Genomic DNA, 16,275 nt, shown 5'->3' with positions numbered 1-16,275 from the left:
TGTGCCTTGTCCTTTTTGGCTACCCCCCTGGTAAGGGGGAAAAAAGCCTTGGTATATGTATGTATGTATGCCCAAGGACCCTTCAGCCCGGCGACGCAGGAGGCGACGAAGCCAGTGGTGAGCAGCAGCATGTTTTCAAGAACTCTGTAGCCTACTACATGGATTACTCCCTTGACTCCGCCGACAACACGGTAAGAGCAACCTTCATGATCCAAGGATAAAGCTGGAGAGTGATGATCATGGGTACTCATCGGTCTATGCACCACACATTACGCACCCATTAGCGTGACTCCGAGTGTAGGGAGGCTAGTGATCTCAAATCACCTTAGCAGTGTATTTCCGCCTTAGAGGAAGCAAGTGAGGTTCTAGGACTTATTGCGCGATGTTTTGACTGTAAAAGTCCATCTGTTATTAACAAGCTATTAGAATATATAAATCCTTAGTTCGTCCATATTTGGATTATGCTGTTTCCGTGTGGTAACTGAATCTCATTAATGACATTGACAGACTGGAAAAAGTACAACGGCGAGCCACAAAACTGATTCCAAATATCAAAAATAAATCATACGAAAATCGACTAAAACATATGAATCTGTTTTCCCTAAAAAAGCGTAGACTCAGAGGTGACTTGATACAGGTCTTTAAAATTCTAAAGGGAATTGACAACATCAAAAGTGACCAAATTTTTACATTGAATGAGAATCAGACAAGAAACAATGGTCTCAAACTGTCCGGAAATAGATTCATTTAGGAAGTAGGTTGAAACAGCATTGTCAACCGTATAGTTAATGAATGGAATAAACTTCCTGCACAGGTAGTGCAATGTAGTTCAGTTCGAAGCTTTAAGAATCATTTAGATAAATACCAAAGTAAGATGCTGTAATGATTATAATTTATCTTATATTATTTGTTTTTGTTTTGTTATCATTTGTCTGTCTGATTTTCATTTATTATTAGTTATATGTCAATTTATTATTATTTACTATTTACCTGTTTGTTTATTATTTAACTATACCTATGAATTTATTCATGTATTTTATTTGTTATTTACATTATCATAGTTTTTATTTATTATTTTATTATTAATATGATTTTTTTTCGCATCCGACCTAGATATGGACCAAAAGGTCTCCTGTCAGCATGTTACGAATTTGTAATCCTTTGTAATGTCGGAGTATCAAGAAACGAAGCAGCAGAACGATCAGCAAAAACAGAGGCAGCTGAGCCAACCCAATACAAGCCGTGAGGATCGAGGCGAGGACACAAATTTCAGGTCGAGGAAACAGGGCACTCCGTTGACGAGATGGTACAGCTTACTACAAGGTGTGAAACGGCTACTCTATAGGGTCCTTATTCGAGAGGGGATTAAGCCCATATTTTCTTCTTTCGTCTAGGCCAGGGGTGGGGAACCTTTTTGTGCATGAAGGCCACCTTACAATTCATCGTCCCACATAGAGGCCGCACTGAACAATTTTTTTTTCTTCAATTATTTTATCCCTGTTTAGGGAACGGTGTAAGTTTTCCACCCCCCTCCCTAAAATTTCAGTTTAAAAATATATATATATATTTTTAAATATACATATGTATAAAAATCGTTCCAATTTCTGGGAGTGACATCACTGAACACGGTTAACTTTGCTTTCATCTATGTGCGTGGTGTACGGTTCAGGTGTATAATGATTTCAGACTAAAAAAATATTCAAGGTCTTTTAAAAAAAATAATATGTATAGCAAAGGCCGCAGAAGGCCGCACTTGATGGCCCGGAAGGCCGCATGCGGCCTTAAGGCTGCAGGTTCCTCACCTCTGGTCTAGCCTACAGATGCTCATAGAAGATTGCCCCTGTTTGCCCTCAAGACGACACCCGCTGCCCCCACTGTGACTCTTCAGCTACTGCAGTACTTATGTTCTAGCCCATCTACCTGCTCCCCTCCCCTGTAGCGAAATCTTGCTACCGGTTCTTTTATTATTATTATTATTATTATTATTATTATCATTATTATTATCATTATTATTATCATTATTATTATCATTATTATTATCATTATTATTATCATTATCAATATTATTATCATTATCATTATTATCATTATTATCATTATCATTATTTCTTTGTTAACTCCCACTTTTTTTTTTTTTTTTTTTTTTTTTCTTTTTTTTTTTTTCTTCTGCCACCACTCTAAGTGACTCTCCCACCTGAGCCGTTTCTTAGTGGTCCACCATGGTTGATCTCATGTACATCATACAGGTCATCCCATGAAAGAAAATCATCAACGAGTGTCCGTATGATCAACTGACCGAAGAGCGCGTGTCATTTGCATCAATCGTGAAGGTAGTAGCATATCTCGGAGACTTCTGAAACCTATTTTAAATAATTTTATGGCTATAATACTCGACTCGTATATTCATTTTGAACGAATAATTTCATTTTTACACCCGCCTTTACCTCAAACGATCTAGAGAGCTGAACAACAAAGATTGAATGTCTACCGCTGCCTAGTTATGATACATTACGAAAATGATTATTCACTGCAATATGTGAGGCTAGAGCGCTCATACAACATAAGACCTTGCCAAAGATCATTCGTATGACCACTGGTATAAGTCAGTTCTGGTTATAACAATCACTTAGTAACTGTCGTTCATGGCCGTTATGTCAAAAAAGTTATTGCCAAATAGAATGTATGAATGAATATATCATATTTGTTACACAAGTGTCCTAGCTCTGAAAACACTATTTTTGTTTCATGAAACCAAAGTTTTAGCAAATTCAAGCGTCTTTACCAGACTTCCTTAGGAGTTACAAGCCACCAGGAGAGCACTTCGGCAGCCCAGCACATGGCCATGATGGAGTAGAAGCTGAACCGATACCAGAACCTGAAATTAAGAAATTATTCACACGTGACTGTAAATGAAGTTATATGGAATGCTGGGTAGTGTACGGAAAACTAAGATACTCAATAGGTTACTTTCAAATTAAAAAAGGGAATAGGTAAACAGAAGATGTGAGTTAGCGAAAATGAAAGATATGTGACACGGAAAAAATAGAGAAAGGTAGATAGAACGCAGGAAGAATAAGAGTATAAACAAACACACACGTGCCCATCACTTACTCTCTAAGATGAGCTCGGTTGTAATACTGAATTTTAGAAGGAGTTGCGGACTGGGTGCGCGTTAGTAGACTTCGAACGGCGTCGCCACTCCGGTACAACCGCACGACCGTGTGAAGGATGAGCACCAGGTTTGCAATGAAAAGAATACCGGATGGGGCATAGAAGAAAACCAGTTTTACCTCATCACCTGTTAGAATGAAGAAAAAAAAATTGGGGAGATACATATTAGACATCGCTCGTAAAACACCATTTCTCCCATTGCACCTATTCAAATGAAAAACATCGAGGAATAGATATTATGTTAGAAATCCCCATGCAAAAGGATCTGAGAATCTATATGATATTGTTTATATAATAAGAAATAAATGATAGGTTCACTGGATTAATTGGAGGCGGTGGTTAAGAAGAGAAATATTAGAAAAGTCCAGGGTAGAATAAATATCCCATATATTCTAGATCATACATGCATACATACATACATACATATATATATATATATATATATATATATATATATATATATATGTATATATATACATATATATATATATATATATATATATATATATTAGTGACGGGACGATACGAAATTTCATAACGATTCCGATACGAGTCACGATACCTTATTGAAATTCCGATTCCGATTCCGATACTTACAATGAATTCATGATTATTTTCAAACCCTGAAGCTGGTTTAAGAAATAAATACATTTTAGATAAAGTATTTCTTTTTTATTAATTATGCATTCAGAAGGAACATAAATGGTTTTGTTAGTGCAAAAAAGAAAAAAGTTTCTTATTAAAATAAATGAAAAGGGTAAAAGTTTAGAAAAAAAAATTAAATAGATTCCTTGTGGGTACTTATTCATATCCAAGTCCCAATATTCTTAGATGGTAATGTAAGAACATTAGCATCTCACCGATTTCACCTTTAAGTTGATTTCTTTTCGGTGAGTAAGTAGCCCTTCCAACACTAAATAATTTTTCGCTTTCAACAGAAGAGGGAGGTGCAGACAAATATTTTCTGCCAAAAAATGCCATGATTGGAAATTAATTTTTATTTAATCTCCACCACTGCAAAGGAGTCTCATAATTTTCTATATTCTTCAAAAAATATATATATTTGGACATTTCATGTTCTATCAACATTCTTTTGTTCCTAGTTTCGCTACTTACATTATCACATCCTTTGGTAGGCGTAAGCTCCATTTGCTCTTGTCCCTTTTTCTTTAATTCAAAGAAAAAAAATTCAAAGCTGAAGGTAAAGTCACTTTCATTATCACTTTTCTCTCCAGACACATCAAATGAGTCTATGCCTTGTGGTATTTTAGGAGAGGCGTCAAAATTTCCTTCAGTTATAGTACAAATATTTTGACTTTCTTCGGTGAACTAAACCGCAATAGCCTCTTCATTAGGCATTCCTTGGTAGTTACTTTCTAAGAAAGTAGTCTTGAATTTTGGATCAAGATATGTTGCCAGTATTAAGTTCTTGTCCTTTAGGTAACTGCAAAATCTATCAATGAAAGAGGCTTTCCATGCTGTCAGTGTTGAACTCAGCCCATCAAACAGACCCTTTTCTTCTCCCATATCAAAAAAGTGAGAAATGACTTTAATGTGTGTTATGATAAGAGAGGCAGTCTCTTTTCTATTATCTAATAAAATCATACAATCAACAAGGATCTACAGTATTCTAAATATCTAGCAATACGGAAAAACCTGCCTTTACTTATTCACTAAAATGTCATGGACTCAAAATTATAATCTTATGATTACGAACAAGAACAATACGTTTTCTGATTACGAACAAGAGCCATACTTTTCTGAATAGAACAGTTTGGCTGAAATATGTATCCTGTATTTGCATTAGCGATTGGTTTCTGGTATTGCAAAATGTAATAAGTGCTAAAAGTTACCTGTTAGTAATAACAACTGTAAAAACACCCGTCAGTCATAGAACTTGCACGGAAAAACACTTGTCACTTGCTACTGAGAGGAATTGCCAGTTAGGATTAGATGAGGAGCCGGCAACGGCCGAATTTATAATAATTGGCGTATCTATTTTTTGGCGAATGAAGCGGTAAATGTTGTATGGATATTTCTTACATGTTATAGTTCTTATAAACTAATTCTCGTGCATTACGTTAAAATTACAAAGGTAGCTATAAAATAATAAAAACATAAAATTCAGCGGGACAAAAGCCAAGTTGGCAACTCTACATGAGGCTGATGTCTGTTATCAAGTATCAAACTCATGATGTTCTTATCTATTCTATTACAACCATTTAGCGTTGCAATTTCTTTCTTCTCTAAACGTTCTCAACTTCTTTAGAAATACTGATACTTTGGATATCAAGATTTATAGATTCTACTGACACTTTAAAGTCGTCAAACAAAATATTTATTTCTTATTATTACCTGTAATAAAAATTGAAGTTGCAAACATACGAATTCTAAAGAATAACCGATTCCGATGTCAGAAAAAGTTCCGATATTTTCGATTCTCGATTCCGATTCCGAGTACTTGTCCCAACACTAATATATATACATATATATGTATATATACATTATATATATATGTATATATATATATATATATATATACATATATATATATATATTTGTGTATTTCGGCAGCAATTTTTCTCTAATATATGTAGTATTAAATGCGACGGAAATCTCGGCGTTGATTATTTTTTCTTAAGACTTTCAATTCTTCGAAAGAGACGTTTCTCATCCTTACTTAAGAAATATAGGAATTCTCCGAAAATGTAGGGTATGGAGACAAATAAATTCGATTCTGTTATTTACTATTCTACAAAAGCCACATGATATCAGCACATAAAACTGAAGAAAGAGTTATGGAGAATATCATCCGCCGCAATGTAAAACCGATCCCCGAAGATAGATATCTCAATTTCAGTTATCTTTTACCAGTCTAAGAAGTCTTCCAACCTTTTATTAATAAACAACCCCTTCCCTCCCCCAGAGCCCCTCCAGAGGAGAAACGTCATCTACAAGGACTGTGGAACTCGTACTTCTTATGTAGGAATGACGACTACTCGCCTCTCCAGACGCCTCACTTGCAACCTACAAGCAGGATCCATCAAAAATCACTACCTACACGAACATAGAATCCCCCCCGACGAGAGAACTTCTGGTTAAAGGCACCATAATCCTGGACCGGAATGATGATGTCCATCGCCTTTCACTACTGAAAGCCCTTTATATAAAAGATTTATCACCCTCAATAAACATCCAGAGTGGTGATCTCCTGACCCTTCCCTCTAGTAGGGACATTTCGCCACTCCCCCGATAAGACTCCCCACGGAGCGCCATGTATCTAAATGTCCAGCAATTTGTATAGACCTTTCCCAATGTTAGTTTTTTCCATTTATAACCATGTATCAAAACAATTGTATTCAGTTGAAAATGTAACAAGAGTTACGAAACGTCCTGCTAGTAAATAATAGAATCGACTTTATTCGTCTCCATGGCCTACACTTTCGGAGAATTCCTGTATTCCTCAAGTAAGAATGAAAAACGCCTCTTTTGAAGAATTGAAAGTCTTCAGAAAAAGATAATCAACGCTGAGATTTCCGTCGCATTTAACACTACACACACACACACACACACACACACACATATATATATATATATATATATATATATATATATATATATATTATTGAAGTCAACTGCGCTAAAAGCTTTGGCTATTTTGATATTCAATATCTTCAGTTTCAAGAATAACTTTTCCCATAGTTCAAGGTTTGAACATCATTCATGATTTCAATATCATGTGAAAGGGGGTAGTGATAGGAGCTGATGGATGCCAACGATTATAATAAATCTATTTAACAGTACAATAGAAATGATTTTTTTTTTTTTTCGCCTCTCTCAGAGGCTTCTTCAGGGTGAGAAGAACTATAACTATCTATCTTGAAGGGCTGCTGTAGGCGAAGATCTGATGAAGAATAATGTCAGTAGACTGACCTGTACTGCTTATAAAGTGAGGTTATTGGGAGATTAAGATAGGTCGTCGGGAATCCTTGGGTGAGATCACTGGGAGAAGTAGGAGAAGTCAGTAGAAGTTGTTGGGTGAGGTCATCGGGAGAAGCAGGAGAGGTCAGTAGGAACTCTTGGGTGAGGTCACTGGAAATACCTGGGTAAGGTTACAGAGGATAGTGGGAGAGGTCAATTTGAGTCTGAGGGTGGGGGGTCACTGGGGGGAAGTCATCAGTCTCTCTCTCTCTCTCTATCTCTCTCTCTCTCTCTATATATATATATATATATATATATATATATATATATATATATATATATATATGTATATATATATATTCTGATGAAAACGACAGCAAATGCATTAGAAATTAATTTCTTTCTTAAGCTTATATATATGTATATATATATAGATATATACATATATATATATATATAGATATATACATATACATACATATATATATATATATATATATACATATATATACATATATATATATCACGTAGAAACCACTGTTGGAGTAGAAAAGACTGGAAACGGGGAATCTATATATTTCGATTGCAAACTGCAATCCTCTTCAGTAGATACAATTAAGAGAGAGCGTGCTGCTTAAGTAGCACCCTTAACAAAGGAAAGGGGAACATGGGAAGAGGTCTCTACCCTCGGCTCACTCCGTATGTGAGGTCAGGAGGCAAATGAGTTTTCAATAGGTTGGTGATGAAGAGTCCGGACATTATATCCGGGGACCATTGCCCCTTTGAAATATTCATATTGGGCTGATATTCAATGATAGTAGATTCTACCATTTTTCTCCTGAACTCACATCTGGATTTATAAATAAGCTCAGCTTTGTCCCAATCTAAACAATGTTTAAATTGCTTAACATGTTGGGACACAGCTGAGCTCTCTTGTCCATATTTAATGGAACGTTTAAGTTCAATCATCCTAGTAGTCAAATCCCTTCCCTAGGATGATTGAAGATAAACCTTCCTATATCACGTGGCATTCTTCCTATATCTGTGACATTCTTCCCTTAGTTCGTTGCATTCTATAGTCCGTGAGACTCCCTATAGTCCGTGACACTCTTCCTATAGTCCGTTATACCCTTCTTATGGGCCGTGACACTTTTCTTATTGTACGTGACATTTCTCCTATAGTGCATGACACTCTTCCTATACTCCATGGAACTCTTCCTATAGTCCGTGACAGCCTTCCTATAATCAGTGTCAATCTTTCTATAGTCCGTGGCATTCTTTCTATAGTTCGTGGAACCCTTCCTACAGTCGGTGACACTCTTCCTATACTCCATGGAACTCTTCCTATAGTCCGTGACAGCCTTCCTATAATCAGTGTCAATCTTTCTATAGTCCGTGGCATTCTTTCTATAGTTCGTGGAACCCTTCCTACAGTCGGTGACACTCTTCCTATGATCCATAGAACTCTTCCTATAGTCCGTGACAGCCTTCCTATAGTCAGTGTCAATCTTTCTATAGTCCGTGGCATTCTTTCTATAGTTCATGGAACCCTTCCTACAGTCCGTGACACTCTTCCTATACTCCGTGACAGCCTTCCTAAGTCAGTGTCAATCTTTCTATAGTCCGTGGCATTCTTTCTATAGTTCGTGGAACCCTTCCTACAGTCGGTGACACTCTTCCTATGATCCATAGAACTCTTCCTATAGTCCGTGACAGCCTTCCTATAGTCAGTGTCAATCTTTCTATAGTCCGTGGCATTCTTTCTATAGTTCGTGGAACCCTTCCTACAGTCGGTGACACTCTTCCTATGATCCATGAAACTCTTCCTATAGTCCGTGACAGCCTTCCTATAATCAGTGTCAATCTTTCTATAGTCCGTGGCACTCTTTCTATAGTTCGTGGAATCCTTCCTACAGTCCGCGACACTCTTCCTATAGTCAGTGTAAATCTTTCTATAGTCCGTGGCATTCTTTCTATAGTTCGTGGAACCCTTCCTACAGTCGGTGACACTCTTCCTATGATCCATGAAACTCTTCCTATAGTCCGTGACAGCCTTCCTATAATCAGTGTCAATCTTTCTATAGTCCGTGGCACTCTTTCTATAGTTCGTGAGACCCTTCCTACAGTCGGTGACACTCTTCCTATGATCCATGGAATTGTTCCTATAGTCCGTGACAGCCTTCCTATAATCAGTGTCAATCTTTCTATAGTCCGTGGAACTCTTTCTATAGTTCGTGGAACCCTTCCTACAGTCCGCGACACTCTTCCTATAGTCAGTGTCAATCTTTCTATAGTCCGTGGTACTTTTTCTATAGTTCGTGGAACCCTTCCTATAGTCCGTGACACTCTTCCTATGATCCATGGAACTCTTCCTATAGTCCGTGACAGCCTTCCTATAATCAGTGTCAATCTTTCTATAGTCCGTGGCACTCTTCCTATGATCCATGGAACTCTTCCTATAGTCCGTGACAGCCTTCCTATAATCAGTGTCAATCTTTCTATAGTCCGTGACACTCTTCCTATGATCCATGGAACTCTTCCTATAGTCCGTGGCAGCCTTCCTATAATTATAGGAAGGCTGTCAATCTTTCTATAGTCCGTGGCATTCTTTCTATAGTTCGTGGAACCCTTCCTACAGTCGGTGACACTCTTCCTATGATCCATAGAACTCTTCCTATAGTCCGTGACAGCCTTCCTATAGTCAGTGTCAATCTTTCTATAGTCCGTGGCATTCTTTCTATAGTTCATGGAACCCTTCCTACAGTCCGTGACACTCTTCCTATACTCCATGGAACTCTTCCTATAGCCGGTGACAGCCTTCCTATAATCAATGTCAATCTTTCTATAGTCCGTGAAACTCTTTCTATAGTTCGTGAGACCCTTCCTACAGTCGGTGACACTATACCTACAGCCCGTGTTACTCTTCCTATAGTTGATGACACTCTTCCCATACTCCCTGTCACTCTTCCCGTAGTTCGTGGCACTCTTGGCAGAAGGGTTAAATTAATCCCCCTCCGTACCTGGTGGCCCCTTTCATTGCGTTCTACTTTCTACCACTAGATGGCACTCTCCTTATTGCACCTGTCGCTAGGTGATTTTATTCACCTCTGTGGCAGCCTCTCGGTGGTGGCGGTGGGTGGAGAAGTTACATTACGTTTTCTGTCGACCAAATTCAAAATGCTGCCGAATGCAAATTCTGTCGTCGAACTTTGGAATCTGACTGTGCGTAGTTGATAAGTTAGCGGTGGAGCGATTTGAGAGCCGCTATGCAAGAGAAAGCGGGGCGATGCTAGGCGAAGAAGGGCGAAGAGGGGCGAGAAGCGAAGAGAGGTCAAGCGAGGCAAGAAGCGAAGCGAAACGAGACCACGCGAAGCGAGGCGATACAAGGCAAACTGAAGCGATACAAGGCGAGGCTATACTCGTACATGGCAAAGTAAGGTCATAAAACGCGAGGCGATACAAAGCGAAGCAAAGCGATACAAAGCGAAGCAAGGCGATGCGAAGTGACTCGACGTAAAACGGAGCGAGTAAAATCCTCATCATGAATGGAAATGGAACGAGGAGGGCGATTGATCGAGGCTGGAAGGGGCGTTTCCCCGCAAAGGCATAATGACGAAGTCTACTTGAGAACAATGATCGTACCCCGCACGGAAGCGGCAATGGAAACGAACGGAACGGAACTGAACGGTGGAAATGATTTGGTTCTGCCGCGAATTGGAACACCAGAACAACAAAGGAAGGAGGAGGGCGGAGATGGAGAGAGAGAGAAGGGGAGCGAGAGACGGAGAAGGCAAGAGAAAGAGAAAGGAGAAGAAACATGAGAAGTGGCGAAAGATGATAAAACGAATAACAATAGGAAAGAGAGAGAGGAGGTAGAGAGAGAAAAGAGAGAGAGAGAGAGAGAGAGAGACCAACGAGGGTGAGACTAGGATTTGGGCATACATCTGAACCCAAAAATCCCAGTGATTGTGGGAGAGTGTACATTCCCACCATCTAGGCACTGGTGAGGGAGGAGGGAGGAGTACGAGTATAGTCGCAGGCCGTGTGGTGTCGGCCAGGTAGTGTAGCTCCTTGACTCAGGGCATGCCTAACTCAAATATTTTAGTCAAGTACTCCAGACGGCGTGCATCTCTGCACCTGGAGAGATCACCCGTCTAGGCATAAAAATAGAGGACGAAGGAGACGTGTTGCTAGCCCTCTTTTATACGCTACTATCTTTTCATTTTCTTACAGACATTCTTCCCCTCCCACAAAAAACGATCCCGCGCAAGCGAGGTGGTCTTTCCTAGAGATTCAGATTCAGATTCAGATTCAGAGTCTTAGGGCAGTCAGTGGTTCTCAAACTTTTTCGTGAGCGGCCCTATTTGGAACATTTCAGTTCCTTCGCGACACAGAATAAAGTAAAGAGAAAGAAAATGGACAGCGATATATACCCTTTACTTTGGGAACAAAATTATGTGTACAGCTTTTCTTTAACAAAACTAAATTAACAGAATCCATGGCACTGCATCTCCTTCAGAAAACTAAATTAAAAGAAAAAAATAATTAGTCAAGTATTTGAAATACTCTGAAAACGTGAGAATTTTTCGTGTCCCTGTGACCCATCAAAATTGATCTCGCGACCCATAGTTTGAGAACCACTGTTTTAAGGGGTCACCTCGTTACTGCTACGTTACTGAGACATAACTCATCATTCAGGATGCCTGTCATCAGGCCCTGCATAGCAGAACAAATACGTGGGTCACTGACCCATAACGGGATTGGATGGCCATTGAACCAAAGAGTTAATTTGCCTTTTCGATAGTTTTCTTTTTATATCCATCTCTATGTCAAAAACGCCCTCCTCCCGTGGCAGGTGACAATGGGTTACATGATTCTAGTATAAGGACAGCTGTCTCGCCTGACTCCATTTTGAACCCATAATCAAACAGACGGCAACGTTCTAATCCATCTGATAGGAATAGTTGTTTTTGGTGTGTCATTTGGTGTGTGTGTGAGAAGTGTGATAGGGGTTACTAGGTTGGATAGAGTGAGAAATGAGGAGGTGAGGAGGAGAACAGGGGTGGAAAGGGAGTTGGGAGATAGGGTTGGAAAGAATGAGTGAAGAAAGACTAGTAAAAGAGGTATGGAAGGAAGAGTTAGAAGGAGTGAACATGAGGGTCGACCTAGGTTGAGGAAGGATGGAAGAGGACAGAGAATGGGGATGAATGGAGAATGGTTGTGTATGGATGATGCTGTGATGCATGAGGGGGAATGGGTGGGGGGTGGGGGGGTGAGGAAGTATGTATGAGAAATAGATTGACGCAGCCCGAAGGGATTTCTATCCGTCTTCTCCTTTTCTACATGAAGTGAGGGAGAGCGGGGGCGCCGATTTAATGAAGCGGCCTTGCTGTGGATGTGCTGTCTTGCGATACTGCTTCTGACCTAGGACAGTGGACAAGATGCAGGGATGACCCGTCATCCAGGAGGAGCCAAGATAAGAGGGAGGATAGAGGGGAGTGGAGTATGTAGGGGATGGAATGGGTAGGAGTGGCTACCTCCGGTGTAAGGGGGAAAAAAACTTTGGTATATGTATGTATGTACGTATGTATGTATGTATGTATGTATGTATGTATGTATGTATGTATGTATGTATGTATGTATGTATGTATGTATGTATTATGTATGTATGTCATCTGATTTAACCCTGGCCTCGGATATTGACACTGTATTGATTTGACTTGCACTAGATGCAATCGACAGTGGCTTTGAAACGCCTCAGCCTGCTCAGAGGAGTTTTTGCCCTCGCTCTTTGTATGGGAAAATGTAGAGTCCAGGTCAGGCCAACATCCAGTATGCTACTCAACAGTTTGGCGTGATTTTTTTTTTTTTTTTTATTGAGTTGTCTATGCTGTTTATCGTAAAGGAAATTTCTTGATTGTTCTGTTTTTCTGCTGAACTAGAAGTAGACAATTATACGTTTTAATGCATTGTTCTGAATATGTAACTGTTTTTTCAATGCATGTGCCCTGTTAAGTTTCTTCTGGATTACGTGTAAAAGCTCCTTTCAGTATTTTGCAGGGCATGTTTTGAGTAGACTCTCCGTTCCAAAGAATTAGTTTCATACCATAACGAGGGAAATATACTCACCGTGAAACCAACATACCCCTTGACGGAAGGTGGAATTTATGGCGGTGGTGAACGCCGACGTGATGGCGACAATAACGACGGGCGTGCCCCAGGCGTATAACGCGTAGCGAATGTACCTCACATGATCTTCCTCGGCATCTCTCATGTTAGTAGTCATAGGAACCATTTGGATCGTTTTCCTGTGATATTGGAATTGGTAGTGAAAGTTACATTATAATAATCAGAAATATAAATACTGTAATTTTTTTTTTTTTTTTTTTTTTTTTTGCAATAATAGAAACATGTAAATATTCTAATTTAATTTTAAAATTTCCAGTCCCTAAATCTACATATTCATAATGAACAGTCCAGTGCAAACAAACTGCCCAAATCATGAGGAGGGTGGTGTGAAAGACATACATACATACATACATATACCAAGGCTTTTTTCCCCCTTCCAAGGGAGGTAGCCAAAAAGGGAAAGGCATAAAAACACTCCCACCCATTTCATCCCTAAATACCCTCCACACCCCTCCCACCCTCCCTCTCATCTGAGCACCTCCTGGATGACGGGTCATCCCTGCACCCTGCCCACCGCCCTGGGTCAGAAGCCCTGGTGTGAAAGACAGAAAGCATAAAATTATGCAGACGTGTTAGTGTGATCTAGATGCACATAATTACTGAGAACCCCCATCCACACAATAAATAAATAGATAAATAAATAAATCCTTCCAACTTTCTTTTTGGACAAATCGACCCTGAACTTCAGTGGTCGGGGAACAGTGGTAAATTACCCCAAATGGGGTGATTTAGAATTCTGGGGGGTAATGGACGTGCTATGGATACGGATGTGGATGTGCTAAGTGAGAGAAAATATGAAAGTTAGAGAAAAAGAATGCATCGAGGATCCCACGATCTTTAAAACTACGGAAACGGAGAAATATCAGTATTGAAACTGTTTCATCCGTATTGAAATGGTATTGAAACTGTTTTTCACCCTCAGTGAGACCGCTTTTCTGTTGTCTTGGTGGTGGTATTTGCTCCTTGACTTATCTGTCTTTATTTAGCCCCTCGTCATCTACCTGGTGGATTTTTGACCTGGTCGTGGCGTGTTAAGGGAGGAACAACCACGATCATAGGCAGGGGAGTCCTGGATAATGGGAAGAAGAGCAGGAGTGAAAGGTGGTAGTTGTGGTGATGGCAGCTTGGATAGTCTTGGGATGACGTCATGGAATGGCTGGCTGGACGATTATGCTTGATTTTAACTAGCAGTTCACGTTGGTGGAGGAAGTCTGTTGACTGACAGTGATTATGGTTAACGTTTAGTGTGGTAAATAAGTTCATGTTGCATCGTACGTGTAATTGCTGCAGGTGTGTGGTGTAAAGAGGCGTGTGGTGCAGGTGTTGATAGCCTTGGTTATGTGGTAAAATTTCAGATTGTTCCCCCATCTCACAATTCATGAAGATAATATTTTTTCTTACATATTAATTTGTGTTTTGAATGATTTTGCTAACCGTTTTCGTCGCAAATCTGTTTTTACTTCACCTTACCACAATAGAAAAAAACTATGGATTTGCGACGAAATCTACCAGCAAGAAAATCAAAACACAATCATACATAAAAACGTGATAGATTTGTTTTTCATTTTCAGATGGCATCAGCAAGGAAAAGAACATATCAGGCAGAGTTCCAATTATGGCTTCACAGAAATAGAGGACAAAGTACAAATGAAGCCTTAATTTGTCGTTTGTATGAAAGTACTGACTGCCGAGTCTTTCAAAAAGAATCAACTGAAGAGACACTTGGCAAGGTTCATTCACATCTGTCTTCCAAACCAAGGGAATACTTTAAGAATCTGGGGGGGAAAAAACAGTGAAGAGACAGAGATTGGAAAATGACAAGAGTGCAGCATTTGACCAACGTTCAGCAGCAATAGCTAGTTTTTAAGTGGTATGGTTGGTTGCTCAAAACAAGAAACCGCACACTATTGGTGAAGACTTAATCAAGCCTGCGGCTGTGAAAATGGAAGAAATAACGTGTGGGCAGAAAGTAGCTAAACAACTGAATACAGCGCCTTTGTCTGCTAGAGTTATTAAAGAAAGAATTTTCATCTTTGTAGAAAATGTGAGAGAATAAGTGATTTCGTCAGTAAAAAAGAGTAAAGAGTTTGCCATTCAACTTGACAAGACTACAGATGTCAGTAGCAATTCACAATTGATGGTATGCGTTCGATATAGGGGCTCTGATGAAATTGAAGAGGAAATGTTGCTATGTTCTCCTCATGAGTTGAGAACTCGTGGTATTGATGTGTTCAATAAGATTGATGCATGCTTAAAAAAAAAGTTTTGATTTGAAGTGGGAAGATTGTATTGCAGTATCAGTTGATGGAGCTCCTGCCATGTTTGGTCACGTCAATGGTTTTGTGGCTTTGGCCAAGCAACAGAATCCAGATATTCTAGCCACCCATTGTATGATGCATCGCCAAACATTAGTTGTGAAGAATTTGGAACCAGAAGTGGAAGATGTGTTAAATGATGTAGTTAAGATTGTCAATGTTGTAAAAGGGCAAGCACTAAACACGAGGATGTTTCGTGATTTATGTGAAGATGGAGAGGCTGAATATTCAACCTTTCTTTTCCATACGGAAGTGAGGTGGCTTTCACGTGGAAATGTCCTGAATAGAGTGTGGGCTCTTAAAACAGAACCAGAAATGTTTGACTGATCAAAAACACACACTTGCAGAGAAGTTCAGAAAAACAACCTGGGTAGCTCTTCTTGCATACTTAGCTGACATTATTGGGCACGTAGATGAACTGAACAAGGAATGGCAAGAGAAGAAAATCAATCTCATGTTAGCAAAGGAAAAAAATTCACCATTTGTATCAAAGCTTCAGTATTGGAACCAGGAAGCCAATGCCAAAAAGAGTGCTGCCTTTCCAAACCTGGGAGAGTCTTTGGAAGACTGTCAAGACTGCAGTCTTAGAGGGGGTTTACACGGTTCGTCGAACGCGGTTCGACAGACAGTGATGTGTGAACGGGGTATCTGGGGCTTAACCAACGTGTTCGACAACCAA

At 39.5% G+C, this 16,275-nt stretch overlaps 1 protein-coding gene across 1 annotated transcript in view; it reads right to left on the bottom strand.

The window, feature by feature from the left end:
• The window catches only part of LOC143022433 (uncharacterized), a 29,411-nt gene that overhangs the window by 2,005 nt on the left and 11,131 nt on the right, over positions 1 to 16,275 (bottom strand). The window contains exons 3-5 of the mRNA XM_076180657.1: positions 13,222 to 13,400; positions 3,112 to 3,298; positions 2,783 to 2,875 (exon numbers count right to left, since the gene is read on the bottom strand). Of these exons, the coding sequence (XP_076036772.1) occupies positions 2,783 to 2,875; positions 3,112 to 3,298; positions 13,222 to 13,400 (459 nt within the window). The remainder of the gene's footprint in view (positions 1 to 2,782; positions 2,876 to 3,111; positions 3,299 to 13,221; positions 13,401 to 16,275) is intronic.

This window comes from Oratosquilla oratoria, chromosome 44 (assembly GCF_046742065.1).
Source record: "Oratosquilla oratoria isolate Oo_2021 chromosome 44, ASM4674206v1, whole genome shotgun sequence".
Classification (NCBI taxonomy): Eukaryota; Metazoa; Arthropoda; class Malacostraca; order Stomatopoda; family Squillidae; genus Oratosquilla; species Oratosquilla oratoria.
The sequence above is the reverse complement of the archived record's forward strand: the minus strand, read 5'-3'. Positions and strand labels throughout refer to the sequence as shown.